The sequence below is a fragment of the Pelophylax lessonae genome, assembly GCF_965119305.1.
Source record: "Pelophylax lessonae genome assembly, chromosome: 3".
In the NCBI taxonomy this organism is placed as follows: domain Eukaryota; kingdom Metazoa; phylum Chordata; class Amphibia; order Anura; family Ranidae; genus Pelophylax; species Pelophylax lessonae.
Window position 1 is genome coordinate 199522354 of NC_138770.1, and position 19378 is coordinate 199541731.

Genomic DNA, 19378 nt, shown 5'->3' on the forward strand with positions numbered 1-19378 from the left:
CAGGCCTCAGATAGAACCGTGGGGGGCATAAGGTGAGGAGACTAGGTCTCCCCATTCCTCACAGGAAGAATCGGGATCTGGAGAAGAACCCAAGGATAGGAAATCCATTGGGGGCTCTAGGTACAAGGTATTACTAGTAGATGATGATTTTTTAAAAGCGATCAATGTCACTTTTGAAATTGAAGAGGAGAAGGTGCAATTGTCAAAACAGGGTCTTGTGTATAAAAGAATGCATAAGAAGAAGGCCAGAGTAAACATTCCCCCCTTCCCTGGTGGATTTTGGGGTGGACACGGGCCTTCTCTCTGGGTTGGTCGAACCATCGTACTCCAGGGTTCCCTCTGTCCTGTTGTGACCCCCCCTCCCACGTGGGGGACTGTTTGGGCCTACCTCAGGCTGGGGCCTAGTGTGCAGGCCTCATGGTGGGCCGGGGAAGTGCGCCGTCCTCGGCGCTCGACCGATCCTACGGGGGGGCCTTGGTGAGGTGTTCTGCTGGGGATGGTGTGGATGGGCGTTTGGGAGGTTCCCCTGTGGGTCCTGATTCCTGCTCGGGTCGCCATTTTGTTGTAGCCTCTGTCTGCTTTTATGGTGTCAGCCACCTTTGTACACCCGTTTTCGGACATTTTGGGGTAGATTTTTTGCTGTGGAGGCCGGTGGGAGTGCCTGGAGGACAGTGTGTCGGGAGGGTGCTCTCTCCCTCTCTGTGGGGGTCTGTTAGCGCGTGCCTGACCTCGGGGGGGGTGGGGGGGTATTGCGGCGCTGTGGGGCCGCTTTTTTTAAAGTTGCTGGCGGGTTCCTCAGGTTCAGTATGGACCCTGCAGGCCATTCGTTTCCACCTGACCCCCTCACGGAGGCCGCAGGGCCTTCCGGATCTCCACTGTCCATCCATGCCTTTTTGGGCTCGGGTGAAGGTGGTAGGTGCGCTGAGCCTACCCCTGCCTCATCCGATGTCTCGGAGTCTGAGTATAGCTCAGCCGCTCTGTCGGGTCTGTTACCACGCACCCTGTCTCCTCGGATGATGAGGATGACATTTCTACCTCCCTGCCGCGACAGGCGCTGGTGGATGTACTGGCTGTTTTGGTGCGTGATACTCTGCAATTTGGGGGTCACAGCGGCGTCTGGGGCGCAGGTGGCATCTGGCACTCACATGCCATCTGGAGCTGCTCTTTTTGCTGGCTACTCATGTAGGAGGGGACTGTCCTGAGATGTTCCTCTGGGGTGTCTAAGTGGCCGTTAGACGTTGCCCTTTTGGGGAGTCTCTGGTACAGAGGACTGTTCCGCCTTTTGGTGGACGTACGGTCTCTAGCTGAATGGGACTACCTTTGTTCCAGTGGGGGACTCCCCGTCCTTTAAGGACTTGGGGGATAGGATGGCGCAGGCTATGGCCTGCGATCTGTACTCCCTGGCGTCGTCTGCACTGGGAACAGTGTTTGTTTTCCCTTGCCACGCAGACTCTGATGGGCGGCGTTCCACCGCTGTGACTTGGTGTGGGACATGTCCCTCTTGTCCTGGGGGAGCTGTTGGACCAGCTGGTGCAGGGGCTGCAATTTGTTTACGGTGCCACGGTGGTCACCTTGTCGTTTTCTGTGGTGGTTGTCCAGCGTCTACTTGACCGTAGTGTTTGTCTGTGGATCAAACTTCTACGACGTTCTTAATGGATCTCCCTGTTCAGGGGGATCGCCTGTTTAGCGCTGCCCTGGATGACATTATATAAGGGCCTCACGGGGAGCAGAGTGTTTTTCTTCTACAGGCTAACAAGGGTAAGGGCCTTTGTTGCAGTCGGGGTTCTTTCAGCTCGCAAACAGTTTCTTAGTCCCTCGGGGACGGTCGATGTGGCAAAGTCCTTCCAGACTTCCGCGCGTTGTTCCAAACGACCCTGGTCTGGAGAACATGAGATTGGTTTGTTTTTTTTTTTTTCCAAGACCTGCGGACTAGGCCTACTCGGCCTGAAGGTGCTTCCTCACCCATCTAGGGGGTAGGGGGAGGTCCTTGATGGACGAGGACCTGTGGCTGGCCCGAATCCCCAGGCTGCTGGGTTCAGGAGGTCATGCCGTCCAGTTGCAAGATCGAGTCCCGATCCGTTTATTTCCAGTAAGGTTTTTTTCCCTTCCAATGTATGGCTGTCCCCGGATTGCTTACTGGTGCCCTGTGGGGCAGTTCAGGCTCTGGTTCAACAAGCTTGACCAACTGGTCCTTTTGATGGTTCCGTGCAAATAAAAAATTCAGGTTTATAACGGTTCACACGGCGGTGGCTTCCCTGCATCAGGGGGATTCCTGACCTCCATAGACATTAAGCTGCCTACCTTCCCACCCTGTTATGTTCGGGACACCTTTTTGCCGTTGGGTTGCCCTTGGGTCTCGCTTATGCTACTAGGGTCTTCACAAAGGTGTGGCTCCGGTCCTGGCGCTGTTGCGGCTAGGGATGCACCGAAATGAAATTCTTGGCCGAAGCCGAATAATAATGAAATGCTTGGCCGAAGGCCGAATACCGAACGCGGTGTTTCGCATTTTTTCCATTTTATTTTGCCAATTTTTTCACCATTACAATAATTAAATGGTAAAAATTAGCTTTTTACTATTTTGTGTTGCTTTTCAGATAAATAAATCAAATAACAAAAATACAATTTCAAAATATTTATTTAACACTGAACATTTTTGAACATTCCAGCAAATATTATACAAACAAAGCACAATATAACTTAAAATAAATAAATTAGTTAAAAAAAATTTCTGCCATCTTTGAAGCCCTTTTCTTGAATAGCCTACGTTAGGCCTATAACTGACTGCTGAAAGAATGTAACTCTGTATGTCTACAACAACAAATGTGCATTGAATAGTGCAAAAACTGTGGATGAACCCAAAACAAATGAATAACTGTCCTAGACATAAGCCTACTTAGCCTACTTCTTCAGGAAAAGTGGCAGGTTCTTCTTTATGAAAAGTAGTTTCTCTGCTTTCTCACATGAAAGTCGGTTCCTCTTCTCATCGATGACATGAGATGCAGCACTAAACAGTCTCTCACTGTCGGTGCTTGTGCATGGAGCAGACAAGTACCTGCAGAATAGTTGAAAATTTTATTGCAGTTTTCTGACAGTTGCTCATTTCAAAACGAACAATGTCTCCCATACAAGTAGCCTACCTGCGTGCCATCTGCGCCAAGTCGGGAAAGCGGCCTTGATTGGTCCTCCAAAATTCGAGAGGGTTATTGCTCCTGGGTATGGGGACTTCTGAGAGATACCCATCTAACTGTTGAGCGGTCGAGCTTGTCCTCTGTCTTGCAAATGGGTTATTCTCTTGGAGGATCTCATCGAACATGTCAGACAGCGAGACTGTGCGCGGCTCATCTGTAGTACAAGCCCATTTACTCTCTGCGCTGTTTTCATCTCCTGCGCTGTGCATCACCTGACCGTCTCCATCACCTAGCGGCTTTCCCAAATCCAACTCGGCCTGGATCATTTCTCTCACTCTACGCGGGTTATTTGATTGCGTCATTAAAAACATCATTGTTCGGCAAAATTTTTTTTTTACTTATTCGATTTTCGGTTGCCGAACATTCGGTGCATCGCTAGTTGCGGCAGCAGGGCGTATCAGTCCGGGGTTCCTGGCTGATCTGCTTCTCCATGTGGAGTCTCCTACGGTGCTGACAAAGGAATTTGGAAGTCACCACGAGAACTCCAGAGGAGTTCAGGTGGGTTCTGAACCTTCAGAAGTCATCCATGGTCCCTTCCATGAGACTGGACTATCTGGGCCTGACTGTGGACTCGCCCTCAGTCAGGGTGTTTCTCCCCCCCGGGCAAAAAACCTCTTGGAACTTCAGACTGCGGTTCATGTCCCGCACCTGGTCATCCCTTCGGACCTGTATGCGAGTTCTGGGACTGATGGTGCCGTCTTTCGAGATGGTCCCTTTCACTCAATCCCTCTCCGGGATCCCCCAGAAGGCGATCCTTCTCGAATGGGACTAGAATCCAAACTCTCTGGACTTTTGGATCCGGCTGAGCTGGCTAACCAGGGAGTCTTGAGCTGGAATCCTTCCTCCCCTTTTTCCTGAACAGTTATCACCACGGATGCAAGCCTGTCTGGGTGGGAGGGAGTCCTCGGCAGGATCCTCCAGGAACCAATCCATGTCCTGGGGCTGAGAGCAACCAGGCTTTGCCTGGTTCACTGGATTGGGCACAGTGGCAAATGTCATTCACCAAGGAGGCACCAAGGGTGTCCTTGCGGCCTTGATGTGTCAATTCTTCTTTGAGCAGTGCGCCTTGTTCCAGCTCTTCCACTGTTTCCTTTTCAGGTGTGGAAACCTTGGCGGGCGGATTGCCTCAGTCGACAGGCCTTGGATGCAGGGTAATGGTCCCTTCATCCGGAGCTGTTTCTGCAGTTGTGCCTTAGTTGGGGGAACTCCAGACGTGGACATGTTGGCATCGCATCTACAGGATAGTGCTGCGGTTTGTGGCCCGCTCCCGGGACCCTCTGGCGGGTGCAATGGTGGCACCATGGGTTCTGTCATGGGCAAGAACATTCGCTAGGTTCAACTTGAACGATGCCGTGGAGTTTAGCATGGTCACCTGCGCACTGCTGCCGCCGGCATGGTTGTGTGTGCGTGTTCACGGATGGGCTAAGGTCAGTCTCAGCTGCGGTCTGCCTTTCCTCCTCCCAAGTTGCTGCCAAGAATTTTTCGCAGGATCGAGGCGGAAGGGATTCCGGTCTTTCTCGTGGCTCCTGACGGGCCTCGCCGAGCTTGGTACGCCGGCCTGGTCAGGCTGGCCACAGACACTCCTTGGAGAATTCCTCTCGGGGAGGAGTTATTGTCTCCAGGGCCAATCTCCTGTCCGACTTTGCGGTCGCTGACTTTGCCGACTTGGCTATTGTATGCCAGGTGCTGAAGGATGAGGGTTTGGCTGCTTCAGTGATTCCCACCCTGCCTGAAACGTGGGAATCGACTTCTAGGGTAATTTTTTTTGTTCATCATACGAGATAGTCGTATATTGCGTGGGCTTCCCCTCGCTCTTACTCGGTGGACCGGATCTTTGCTTCCTTCAATGGGGAGTTGATCACAAGTTGGCCTTGAGTACGGTCAAGGGTCGGGTTTTGGTTTTGGCAAGTTTCTTCCGAAGGCCGTTGGCCACCTGTGCCCTGGGGGGTGACTTCTTCCAGGGGGTGCGATACTTGGTGCTTCCAGTGCGACCTCCGTCACCCACTGGGGACCTTGATTTGGTGCAGTCGGTTCTTTCAGACCCTCTTTTTGCGAGTATTCAAGGGTATCCCCTGCCTACCTTATTACAGGAGGTGGCCTTCTTGGTTGCTGTCACACTGTGTGCAGGTGTCGGCACTGGTGACATTGTCCTGTCGTTCTCCCTATATGTTGATCATGGGGCCAAGTGTTACTTCGTCCAGATCTGTCCTTCCCTCCAAAGGTGGTTTCCTGTGAGCCTGCGTCTGCTGCGTCTATTCCCGGATGGATCGGACAGACGGTGGTGCAGGTTTATTCAATTAAGGGTCAGGTCCTACCTTTCCCTGTTTTGGCGCGTTCTACTCGGGTGCCTAGTGCTTCCTGGGCTTTTTGCCTTGTAGGCATCTGTGCTCCAGGTTGCAAGTCTGCTACCTGGTAGTCTGTTCACACCTTTTACCATGTTTTATAAGGTTGATGTGCTGGCATCTGCAGATGCCTCTTTTCGGCCGCAAAGTTTTTTGCTGGCTGCTGTTTGGAGGGCTTTTGGCCATGTTTGTTTTTCAGGTGGGCCTCATCTTTTGTGCTGATGAGTCTTCTATTGCCTGGTCGGCTATGTTTGGCCTTGGACTTTTTCTGTTCTGCTGTTCCCACCCCTAATTTTATGGCACTGCTTTGGGATGTCCCTACTGATATGAATCAGAGAACTGCGTCCGTCAATGAACGATAGAGAAAACTGGATTTTTGACTTGCCGTAAAATTCTTTTCTCAAGTTCATTGACGGACGCAGTACCTGCCCCTCCATTTTGAGTTGGGTTGGTGTTACTTTTCTGACACTGTTACAGAAGTGGCATCCTATGCAGGAAGAGAGAGGGTTTACCCTCCGGGATTGCCCATAGGCCTAGCCAGAACTTTTTTTTGCCTAGTGTCCTACTCTTGTAGGGGGCAGTATTACCCTACTGATATCAGAGAGAACTGCGTCTGTCAATGAACTTAAGAAAAGGATTTTACAGTAAGTCAAAAATCCAGTTTTTCCATAAGGTATATGCTTTACCCGGGGTGCTTTTATGGCAGCGCTGGACTTAAAGGATGGCTACTTGCACATTCTTATTTGCTCAGCATAGCAAAGGTTTTCTGACTAGCAGTAAAATTGGGATCAGAGATCTGGCATTTTCAGTTCCAGGCGCTGCCCTTCAGGTTGTCAGCGGCCCCACGCATCTTTACAAAGCTCCTGGGGGAATCGTTGGCCCGGTTTTAAGACAAATTATGATCATCCCCTACCTGGACGACCTTCTAGTAGTGGCAGTCGCGTTCTAATCTATAGAAGGATCTCCAGACTGTGCAGGAGTTCCTCCAGTCGCTAGGCTGGATAATCAAATCAATAAATCCTTCTCAAAGAGTGGCACATCTTGGGTATGAGATTTACTTACTGGATCAAAATCCTTTTTCTTCCAGGGAAAAAGTTTCAAAAACCACTCCGATGATGGCATCCTTGCAAACCAACCAGTGGGCCTTATGACCTCTTGCTTTTAGGCTAGAGAAAAAAGGAGAGTACCCCCAATTGTTTGGCACTATAAATGCCACTAGACACTGACAACAACAGCAGAGTAAAATAATCAAAACTTTATTTTATACAAAGAAAACATACAAATGATGTATAAGCAGTATATGACTGATAACAAAACACGTTAAAATTGCATGTAAAGACAGATCACCCTCAACATGCAAGACTCAGAGGTACACATGGTGAGAAGGACCGGAAAGGACCCTACGCGTTTCGGGTAAATACCCTTCTTCAGAGTTCCAAACACAAGATGTACCAAAGGGGTCTTCATGAGAGGAGGGATGAGCTGTCAATTAAAACGGTAATTCTACCGATAAAGAGGAATGCCTGATTTCCAATACACATAGGTTACTGGGCAAGTGAGAGAAGAAATGAAAAGAAACGGCTGTGCCGGGCGCCCATAAGTGCCACAATGGTCCAAACAGTCCAATAGGGACAGCTCCAGTAAAAATCCTTACAGAAATGTCTAGAGGAGTATTGTAAACCTGTAATAGGTTAGTAGTTGCATGGCAGACGGTCATGTGATGTGGGATGTGAGTATCCATCCGGTATACAAGGTATTAGAGTATGGGTATCTGTAACCGCATAATGGAGATGGCAGCCTCTTGCTTTTAGGCTGTGCCTTGGGTGAGTTTCCCGCCAACATCCTCTTCGGTTGTTCCTTCTAAGAAACTGGGACAGGTCTACAAGTTCTTTGGACCTGAAGGTACGAACACCCTCCAAGGTAAAGCAAATTGTGTGGTGGTGGTTGTCACCACTTCACTTGACCTGAAGGCTGGAATGGGTCTTTTCAGCATCTCGGAAAAGAACGACGGATGCAAACTCTTATGGATGGGGAGCCCATCTACATAACCAGATAGCGCAGGGAAAATGTAGCATCTTCAAATCAAAGGGCATTAGAGGTATTTCATGCAGAGGTCAGCGGTCAGCACCTGCAGATTCGATCCAACAACATTACAACCTTAGCGTACCTCAACAAGCAGGGGGGTACGAGAAGTCTGACTTTGCCATTCACAGCCCAAAAAATTCTATCTTGGGCCGAGGTGAATCTAGCCTCCATTTCAGCAATTCACCTAAAAGGGACTCAAAATTGTTTGGCAGATTACCTCAGCCACTATCAGGTGTCGAGACAATTGGTTCCTCAACCTGGAAATTTTTGTGGAAATTGCCAGCAGGTGGAGTTCCCCAGAGGTGGACCTTTTTTGTAACCCAAATAAACAGCAAAACAGAGATTATTTTCCCTGATTTCAAGGGATCAGTCTCTAGGGATCGACGCTCTTGTGAATCCCTGGTCAGTCAGCCTCTGCTACCCCTTCACTCCCATCAGACTAATACCGGAAGTCCTCTGGATGTTTCTTCTGGAACGAACCAATGTGATCCTGATAGCCCCCTTTTGGCCCAAAAGGCCATGGTTTTCACTCCTGAAGGCAATAACCACAAAACCTCCAGTGACTCTCCCTATGAGACAGGACCTGTTGTCTCAAGGTCTGGTATCGCATCCTCAGGTGACATCATTACTGATACAGCAGATACTAAGCTATTGGGGGTTTTCAGACAAAATTGTCATGACCCTAGTTAATTGCTGGAAGCCTGTCACAAGCACTATTAACTCTTGGTTGTCTGAAAATCGAAGATTTTCTAACGATGTCTATTCCAGAATTTTTTTTTTCAAGAGGGTGCTGACAAGGGTCTATCCCTTGGTACTTCAAAGGTTCAGGCTGCAGTCATTAGGGGTTTCCTCCAGTAATTCCCTTTTGCAAAATCCTTTTATAGCGAGGTTTTTCAAGGCAATCGCCAGGTCAAAACCAGTGGTTTTCAGAGCATGTCCTACATGGGACCGGTCTCTAGTCCTTCAAGCTTTAGTGATTGTTCACTTCGAGCCCCTGAAGGGTTTGTCAGTGAAATTGATCACACTAAAAACAACATTCCTGGTTGCAATTACGTCAGCTCACAGGGTCAGCGAATTGCAGGCTCTCTGTTAGGGAGCCTTTCCCTTTTCACAGTTTTTGACGATCGAGTGGTGTTAAAACTGACCTGGGGTTTTTGCCAAAGGTAGCCACTTCCTTCTCTTAGATCCCAGGATATTGTGCTACCAACTTTTTGTAATTTTTTTTCTAAAAATGAGAGAGGGATTTTAGTTTTTTGGATGTCAGAAGAGTTATTCTCGCCTACCTAGAGGGTACCAAAACCTTTAGAAAATCTGATGCCTTATTTGTACTTTTTTTTTTTTTTTAGGAACACACAAGGGTAGAAGAGCCTTTAAAGCCACCATAGCCAGATGGATAAAGCAGGCAATTGCTGAAGTCTATAGAGTTAGGAATGTTTCTCTGCCATTTGTCAATGCGCATTCAACAAGAGCCTTGTCCACGTCCTGGGCCAAAAGGGCTGGAGCCTCACCTGAACAAATATGTAAGATGGCCACCTGGTCTAATTTTTTTGACCTTTTGTTAACCACTGCGTTTAACAAACAATTGCACGGTCGTTCGACGCTGTACCCAAATAAAATTGACGTCCTTTACCCCCACAAATAGAGCTTTCTTTTGGTGGTATTTGCTAACCTGTGCGTTTTTTTTTTTTTTTTTTTTCTTGCGCTATAAACAAAAAAAAGAGCGACAATTTTGAAAAAAAAATATATATATTTTCAAATTCTGCTATATGACATTCTCAAAAAAATGTAAAAATCTAAATTTTTTAACGTTTTAGGCCAATTTGTATTCTGCTACATATTTTAGTAAAAAAAAATCACAATAAGCGTATTTTGATTGGCTTGCGCAAAAGTTATTGCGTCTACTAACTGCGGGAAAGATTTGTAATTTTGTGTGTGTGTGTGTGTGTTGTGTTGTTTTTTTTTTTTGTTTTTGCGGGCTGCGACATTGTGGCGGACAGATCGGACACCTAACTGACATTTTTTACACTTTTGGGGCTAACCAGTGACATTACTACAGTAATCAGTGCTAAAAATATGCACTTTTACTGTAATAATGCCATTGGCAGGGAAGGGGTTAATACTATTGGTGATCAAGGGGTTAAATGTAAGCCTAGGGGAGTGATTCTAACTGTGGGGGGGTTGGGCTTGTGAGATGACCATAGAGACATGCGATCCTATATATGAAAAAACATATGAGAATGTTCCTGTAATGGCCTCTATTAATAGCATAGAAAAAACGAGGGATAAAGATGCAATGAACTAGGAAACAACTCCTCTGATACCTCTTGATCCCAAAATTGCATATGAAAAAACATATAGGGGAAGATAGGTAATGGAGAAGAGCCCCCCTTAAACCATATCCACCAAAAGGGTGATCAATATGGGGTACCAATGAGTCAAAAAATAATATAGTAATGGTGCTAAAGATAAATAGTTTATTAGGCACTTGTGCCTGGTGTGAAGACTGTGCATAAACAAGACACAACATACAATATAAAACCAATTAAAAACATAACTACAAGGACCTGCACATGAATGTAGCCTGAAATTGAATGGTAGAAGGTAGGTTAAGCTTGGTCAAAATACTGCCTCATGATCCTAGAAAAAGATCAAACTGAACCAGTCCATGGAAATGATAATCTGTGAAACGTCACAGTAAAATAACCTATATAGCAGGATCGCATGGTCTCTGTGATCATCTAAAGGAGGACGGACGGACAGCTTTGTTTACATCAGCCGTCCATCCTTCTGTCAGCGGAGGGAGATCGCCGGTTTTAGGCGACAATCGGAGCCGCCTGACACTCGCACTGGCTTCCCTGCTGACCAGCGGGGACGGAAGCGGTCCTCCCAGGCGAGCGCCGTACATGTACGGGGTTTTGCCTGGGAGAGCCAGCCTGCCGCAGTACATCTGCAGCGGCTGGTCGTCAAGTGGTTAAACATTATCTCCTGGACCTCCTCTCCTCTTTCCAGGAGCAGGCATTTGGTGGAAGTTCTGGCTCATTGTCTCATATATAGACGATATAGTGGTGTGTGAACACATTTGAACTAACACCAGGTGCATAAAGTGCGCACACGCAAACGTGAGAACACATAAAGTGCACAGGGTGTGTGAAAAGTCCACCTCTGAAGAGGACGGACCCTGACCTTGATCCCCCGGGGCGCAAGACTCCTGACAGGGACTGAGGTACTCACTATGGTTTGCCCAGCCGAAACCAGGCAAACCCCTTTCTCTGAGAGGATTGCCGAAACAGCCCACCCCATGTACTAGGTGGGGCTCCCCCCGAAGGGAGACCCCATGAGAGAGGGCGAACTAAGCCAGAAGGCCATATCCACCCCCTCCCAAGACTTTCAAGGTAGGCCCGAAGACCCACACCCTACTCATCGTGAGAAAGGAAAAAAACACACAGGTGGGAAAGTGGAGAAAGTGCATAGTGTCAAGGTGCGGTACCTTGACAGGCCGTTCGGCCAGGAATAAAAAATTCCTCTGGTCCTGGCCAAAAGGCCCGTCTCTAGAGGCAGGTGCGAAAAAAGTGTGTGTGGTGCAGTGATCAAGGTGCCAAAGACTCAAGGTGAGCACCCCACCAGTGAGAATTATGGCACCCATGGGCTGCCACCCCAGGGGCACGTACACCACGGGCTTCTTTCGGTCCCAGCTTTTGGCCAGACCAGTGTAGCCTATCCCTGCCAGGAGGCATCAGAACTTAGACAGCTTAGGGAGAGCCTGCCTTCAACTGGGGACAAACTCAACCGAGGAGGAAAAGCCCTCCCACCACCATCACCATTCCTTACCAATTACATCCAGGAGCAGTACTGACCAGTGAGGACAGACCGGCTTTCTCGCTCCCTTCAAACTGATAGGGGCAGATCCCATTCAAATCAGGAGGCAATGGACCCTTTCAGCTTTCTCTGACAGGACTTACTCCCGACCCCCAGTTACGCCCAGGCGCTCCGGTTCCTTCAGTCCCTGCCGATACTAACCTTCCAGGTCCATGCCAACTGATAAGAACAGATACACTTGATCTTAGCCAAACCGCCGAGAAGCTCATCGTCTCATTGGCTGTCCTGAAAGAAGACTTGAGAAAAGCTGAGTTAGATTTACCCATAACTTCTTCTCTGAGAGTCTTCCAGGACAGCTGGATTCCCACTCGGTGATGTATTGTCTTGTCATGCATTATGCGTATGTTTTGCAGTGATGTCCTACGGTTCTCTTGAAATACTGAAGGGGAGGCCTAGAGGACGGCCTTTTATCTGCTGGGGTTAACGTGTTTACTATCCTGGTAGTAGGTGAGTCTAACTTTTTTTTTTTTTTTTTTTTTTTTTCTTTATGGATAAAGCGGGGAATATTTGCAATTTCTGGCAGGTGGTGTTTGTTTTTTTAATCCGTCTTTGACTCCTTTTGGGTCCCTCACTTCTGATCTATGTAAGGGTTGAGTTAGTTACTGGGTTAGGAAGATATTGACAGACGTTCTAACCCCTCCTGCATGGGTTCCCATGACTTGTTCTTACAGGAAGTGACTATAAATCTTCCCAACAGGTACACACAGCAATAAAAGAAGTTTCAAGCCTTCCCTACTCTATTGAAAACAAGTTAATACACTTTAGCTGAAAAAAGACTTCTAATAATCCACTTTTTTTGAGGGGGGGAAAAAAACCTCTTTAAGTGATGTAAATATTCAAGGATTTTAACAAACTTTTGTATGAGATTTCTACCTTTTTTTTTTTTTTTTTTTTTTTTTTTTTTTTTTTTTTTTCTCTGATCTGAGGATGGCTATTTGTTTCACCATGTCCTTTTACAAACCATTAAAGGGTTTGTGTTCATTATTACAGCCTGAGCAAATCTGAATGTTCTATTGAGGAAAGCTGCAGTGTCTGCACCCCTTTAGTGGAGTATCTCTCCAAAAATAAAATTAACATTGCATGGGATGCATACAATTTCACTGTATCTTAGTGCGTTCTTATAGAAAATCTGTGTGCAGCGTTCTGTTTTATGTCCATTTTATTGGTGTGTTAATTCTGTATTTGTTTCTGTAGGAGGTTGACTTAAACCACATGCGAATAGGAAGGATTCAGGGATTTGAGGTGCTCAGAAAAGTAAAGGTAGAGTTTTCTAAATTTTATTTTTAAGTGAAAACATTTTGGAATAGTGTCCCTTTATTTGTACTACTTAACTTGGTTTCCTCATATAAAGTGTATGTAAAACATTTAATTTTTATTTATTTTTTTTATTATTCATATACTTTGAATATATACCACAGCTACGCTGCTAATGTCTGACCATTCTTGTGTATGGTGTTTGGATACCTCAGTCCCAGCTTTCGTAAAACAAATTTTTCCCTCTCTGCTCCTATGCATTGTCTCACCCTTTCTGTCCTGCAGATATGAGGATCACTTTCTGTCCTCTAACCTCCCCTCTCTTGTTGACCCTGTAGACTGTGTGCCTGCGTCAAAACCTTATAAAGGTGATTGAGAACTTGGAACAGTTGGTGACATTGAATGAATTGGACCTTTATGACAATCAAATCCGTATTATCCAGAACCTGGAGAACCTGAGTCAACTCCAGTGAGTCTATTTTGCTAGGATAGTGTCTCTCTCTCTCCCCCCCCCCCCCTTTTTTTTTTTTTTTTTTTTTTTTTTAGCTCAATAATTTACTTTTCTATTGTGGTTTGAACCACAAATAATAATACTGCTATAATATTGCTTTTCAATGTTAGAATTGGTTTGCGTTTCCCGCCTGTAATGTATATACCATAGTGTTGATCGCAACTGACTGTTTTGATCACTGCATTAAGAACCCATAAAACAGTTGCCACCCCCATGATTAAAACTGTCTCACTGATTGGATACAGTAAAGCAGTTGGGCACCAGACTATATTGCCACCTCCAGCTGTAGAACATGCCAGCTTTACCAATCAAAAAAATGACACTAATTTTACATAAGATCTCCTTTCCTTTTGGCTTCCAGTAGAGCATGGTGAGGTGAACCTCGTATGTTGGCATTATTTAACTCGGGGCTCCCTCTTTTAACGTGTTCTGCTCTAAAATGATGGCATACTTACTGCCAGTACTTGTCTTATTTTTCTTCCTGTGTATATACAGTGCCTTTCAAAAGTATTCACCCCCCTTGACTTTTTAACTATTTTGTTACATTACAGCCTTGAGTTCAATGTTTTTGTTAATCTGAATTTTATGTGATGGATCAGAACACAATAGTCTAAGTTGGTGAAGTGAAATGAGAAAAATATATACATAAAACTATTTTCTCCTTTCACCCTTCCAGGACGGCCTACATATAAGAGATTGTGGCTCCACCCCACAGGAAACGCAACTAATTTGCAGCTGTTAAAAAGGTCCCACCCATCCTTGAGCTTCAGTTCAGTTGTGTTTCCAACCTCACACCGGAACGTTTGTTTTTTTGCTTTGACCTAAAGGCAAATGAGTGTCTGATAGGTAACCCTTGAAGGCAGGTACGGACGACCTATGAGAGGTTTCTCCCTATCTGTGTCCTGGAAACAGGAACTTACAGGTCGCCAAACATGCCAGGTAGTTGGTCACCTTAAGGAGAAGGTCCCTTCATACCTGAAGTCCTGTTGTCTCTGCAGGAAGAGTCTACTCCATTGCTCCTCTATTGCGGGAAGGTAAGAATTTTGAATTTCCCGCCAAAGAGCGCGCCTCAAGCCTCGCTGTGAAGACCAGAAGTTTCGGTCGGAAGAGGAGGAGCGAGCGATACCCGGAAGAAAGCTCAAGTTGGAGGAGATACCGCGTCCACGAGTATTCATGGCAGAATCTCCGGCTACGAAGGGGCTGAAACACCCACAAAAGACTCGAATGACCGCACTTCCCACAGAGGAGAAAGTGGCGGTGCAGGTGGCTACAGGACCGGGTAAGTGACTACACCGGTGGCGGGCCGACTGCTGTCTATTGGAGACAGGCATGCCTTTTCCTTTCCTGATTGAGCAGCCGCAGTGTTAGACTAAATATGTCTGTTACACACACATGTATTTTTTCTTCTTGTGTTTATGCACAGGTCTTCCAGCTGCACAGGAGGCCCCTGCCAAACCCCCTTCTAACACGAACACTAGCATGACTAGAAAGTGTGGGAACTGTGGGGAAAAGTTGTCTAGGTCTTACTTAAAACCTTTATGCCATACATTCATTAATAAATTGGCAGGATGGGGTAGAAATGAAGGATTTCCTTAAATCAATGCAGGATGAGATGCTAGCTACTATTCAGTCATTTAGGACTACAGCAGCTATCCCTCAGACCCCAACACAGACAGAGGAAGTAGCCAGGGATAACTTATCCTCCCAGGATAGTGGGTGGTCAAGAGGACCCTCTTCTCTCTGGTCAGGATCACAAACCATTCCCTCATCACAGGTTAGGGAAGAGGAGGATCCAGGGGAAGGCACTAGTCACATTAGATCTCCGTCCAGTTCAGACAAGGAGTCAGACAGTGACAGTGAGAAGGAAAGGGATAATTTCAAGAGAAACAAAGCCTCTTTCCTTTAGAATGTATGGAGAGTCTCCTTAAAGTGGTGCATGCCACTGAAGGAATCCCAACTCCGTTAAAAGAGTCTTCCATTAAGGATAAAGTGTACAAGGGCTTGGGAAGAGCCCAGTAAAGAGCAATTCCCATTCACCAATCTTTAAAAGACATGATTCACCAAGAATGGAAATTCCCTATGAATGCCTTATCCAGACCAAAAAACTGGAAAAGAAGGTATCCCTTTGAGGAACAGGAATTGGAAGAGTTTATAAAAAATCCTTAACTAGACGCTCCTCTGGCCCAGCTATCAAAGAGGTCAGATTTGTCCTTTGAAAATGCTGGTCATATTAGGGATGTCATGGATCGCAAGATCAAATCCTTACTAAAAAAGGCTTGGGCTTCTAACTCATATAATATGTCTACGGCTCTAGCAGATACCTGTATGGCCAGAAATGCAGATTTCTGGATCAAGGAACTGTCAAAACATGTCTCTACAATGGAGGGATCACAAGACCTACTAGATTCCCTATCTGTGATTGGGAAAGCAGTGTCTTACTTAGCAGACTCAGCGGTAGAGTCAATATTCGCCTCGGCAAGAACAGCAGCTTTGATGAATTCTGCTAGAAGGGCAGTTTGGGTCAAAGAATGGGAAGGAAATGTATCTTCCAAGTTAAGGCTTTGCGCATTACCCTTTTGAAGGGTCATTTTTGTTCGGTTCAAGACTGGATGATGTTTTATCCAGATCCGCAGAGAGGGAAAAAATTCCCCACTAAGAGGAAGGACAAATTGGGGAGGTATTCCTTTCGGAACTTCCAAGATAGAAATCAAAAAAGGCCTTTCAGGGGACAAGCCAGGAGAGGTGGTCCTGCAAAGGATAAACAAGGAGCTAACTTACTGTTCCTTAAACCTGGACCCAAGCCTAAAGAGACCAAGTGATGCCAGCGTCAGGGTAGGCCCATTTTACTTCCCAATGGGAAAACATCTCAGCCAGCCCCTATATTCTCCAGATCATCCGGGAAGGTTACCGACTGGAGTTTTCCTCTCAGCCGGTGACAGAAATAACAATGACATATCCCTCAAAAGTAGAACAAAAGAGGAAAGCACTGCTAGACGGTATTCTAGAACTAGCAGAACAGAGGGTGATTTCACCTGTACCAATAAGTCAGGTATTCCAAGGCTTTTACTCCCACATATTTGTGGTGCCAAAACCCTCAGGGAAATTCCGGCTAGTCATAAACCTCAAAAAATTTAATTTCTGATTTGAAGAATATATATGTATGTATGTGTAACTGTATGTTATTGAATAACTGTATTCCTTGAAATTTCGGTTGGAAAGTTACTTTTCTATTACTGAAGCTCAAGGATGGGTGGGACCTTTTTAACAGCTGCAAATTAGTTGTGTTTCCTGTGGGGTGGAGCCACAATCTCTCATATGTAGGCCGTCCTGGAAGGGTTAAGAGACCGTTACCGGTACACTAACTGTAATTTTTTTAGAAATGGAAAACAGAAAATTGGCATGTGTGTATGTATTCACCCCCTTTGTTATGAAGCCCATAAAAAGCTCTGGTGCAATCAATTACCTTCAGAAGTCACATAATTAGTGAAATGATGTCCACCACCTGTGTGCAATCGAAGTGTCACATGATCTGTGGTTACATTTACACACCTATTTTTGAAAGGCCAAAGAGGTCGCAACACCTAAGCAAAAGGCACCACTAACCAAACACTGCCATGAAGACCAAGTAACTCTCCAAACAAGTAAGGGGAAAATGTTGTTGAGAAGTACAAGTCAGGGTTAGGTTATAAAAAAAAAAAAAAAATCCAAATCTTTGATGATCCCCAGGAGCACCATCAAATCTATCCTAACCAAATGAAAAGAACATGGCACAACAGCAAACCTGCCAAGAGGTGGCCACCCACCAAAACTCATGGACCGGGCAAGGAGGGCATTAATCAGAGAGCCAGCACAGAGACCTAGGGTAACCCTGGAGGAGCTGCAGAGTTCCACAGCAGAGAGCCGTACGCTCCATAGAGTTGGGCTTTATGGCAGAGTAGCCAGAAGAAAGTTATTACTTTCAGCAAAAAACAAAATGGCACGTTTGGAGTTTGCGAAAAGGCATGTGGGAGACTCCCAAAATGTATGTAGGAAGGTGCTCTGGTCTGATGAGACTAAAATTGAAATTTTCGGCCATGAAAGAAAACGCTATGTCTGTTGCAAACCCAACACATCACCCACAGCGTCCGGGACTGGGAAACTGGTCAGAGTTGAAGGAAAGATGGATGGTGCTAAATAAAGGGATATTCTTGAGCAAAACCTAAACCACTCTGTGCGTGATTTGAGACTATGACGGAGGTTAACCTTACAGCAGGACAATGACCCCAAACACACTGCTAAAGCAACACTTGAGTGGTTTAAGGGGAAACATGGAAATGTGTTGGAATGGCCTAGTCAAAGCCCAGACCTCAACCCAATAGAAAATCTGTGGTCGGACTTAAAGATTTCTGTTCACAAGCGCAAACCATCCAAATTGAAGGAGCTGGAGCAGTTTTGCAAGGGGTAATGGGCAAAAATCCCAGTGGTAAGATGTGGCATGCTCATAGACTTATCCAAAGCCACTTGGAGCTGTGATTGCCGCAAAAGGTGGCTCTGCAAAGTATTGACTTTAGGGGGGGCGAATAGTTATGCACATTGACTTTTTCTGTTATTTTGTCCTATTTGTTTGCTTCACAATAAAAAAAAAAAAATCTTCAAAGTTGTGAGCATGTTCTGTAAATTATATGCAAATTCTCAAACAATCCATGCTAGTTCCAGGTTGTGAGGCAACAAAACACGGAAAAATGCCGGGGGGGGGGGTGGGGGGTAAATACTTTTTGCAAGGCACTGTACTCTACCATATTCCATTATACCAAAATTAAAAATGAGTGGCTGGATCTGGAATTGCAGTGGGCAGGGTTAAGATCAGTTTGGTGTGTTGGAAGTACGAACATGTGCAATATTTGCTTATTCATCTACACTCACCGGCCACTTTTCTAGGTACACCTTGTTCAATTGCTTGGTAACACAAATTGCTAATCAGCCAATCACATGGCAGCAACTCAATGCATCTAGACATGGTGAATACTTGCTGAAGCTCAAACCAAGCTGTAGAATGGGGAAGAAAGGGTTTTTAAGTGACTTTGAACGTGGCATGGGGGTGTGGTAACAGATCGGCTGGTCTAAAAACTGCTAATCTGCTGGGATTTTTACGCACAGCCATCTCTAGGGGTTACAGAGAATGGTCCGAAAAAGAGAAAATATCTAGTGATCAGCAGTTGTGTGGATGAAAATGCCTTGATGTCAGAGGAGAATGGACAAACTGGTTCGAGATGAAATTAAGACAACCGTAACCACTCGTCAAACCAAGGTATGCAGAAATCTATCTCTGAACACACAACACATTGAACCTTGAAGCAGGTGGGCTACAGCAACAGAAGACCGCACAGGGTGCCACTCCTGTCAGCTAAGAACAGGAAACTGAGGCTATAATTTGCACAGGCTCCTCAAAATTGGACAATGCCTGGTCTCGACTTCAGCTGCGACATTCAGATAGTAGGGTCAGAATTTGGCATAAGCGTGAAGCATGGATCCATCCTGCCTTGTATCAACCGTTCAGGCTGGTGGTGTAATGGTGTGGGGGATATTTTTCTTGACACACTTTGGGCCCCTTAGTGCCAATTGAGCATTGTTTAACCACTTTAACACTGCTCACCGTGCCTCTACTGCGGCACAGTGGCTCGTTATCGCCTGGCGACGTAGACCTACGTCACCAGACATTCCCTGAGGCTCGCTCCCGCTGTATTCAGTCACAGCGGGAGTCGGGCCAGGGGAGGAGCGGCGGTGATTACCGCCGCTCTTCCCCGATCGTCTGGGATCGAGTGTGGAGATCCGCCCGCTTGCGGGCGGATCTCCTAGGTGACAGGCAGGGACAGATTGCAGGATTTAGCGTAGCTGAACCTGCGATCTGTGGCTGTCACACAGTCCCCTCCCCCCCTCACACGTCAGTAAGCACCAGGCATACATTAACACCTTGATCACCAATAAAAGTTAACCCCTCCCCTGCCAGTGTATTTTTTTACAGTAACAGTGCATATTTATAGCACTGATTACTGTAGTAATGTCACTGGTACCCCCAAAAGTGTCAAAAATGTCAGTCAAGGGTCCGATCTGTCCGCCGCAATGTCGCAGTCCCGCAAACAAAA

The 19378-nt window shown here is 46.3% G+C and overlaps 1 protein-coding gene across 1 annotated transcript in view; it reads left to right on the forward strand.

Moving 5' to 3' along the window:
• Positions 1-19378, forward strand: part of PPP1R7 (protein phosphatase 1 regulatory subunit 7) — a 52444-nt gene that overhangs the window by 11198 nt on the left and 21868 nt on the right. The window contains exons 4-5 of the mRNA XM_082251173.1: positions 12686-12751; positions 13084-13214. Of these exons, the coding sequence (XP_082107299.1) occupies positions 12686-12751; positions 13084-13214 (197 nt within the window). The remainder of the gene's footprint in view (positions 1-12685; positions 12752-13083; positions 13215-19378) is intronic.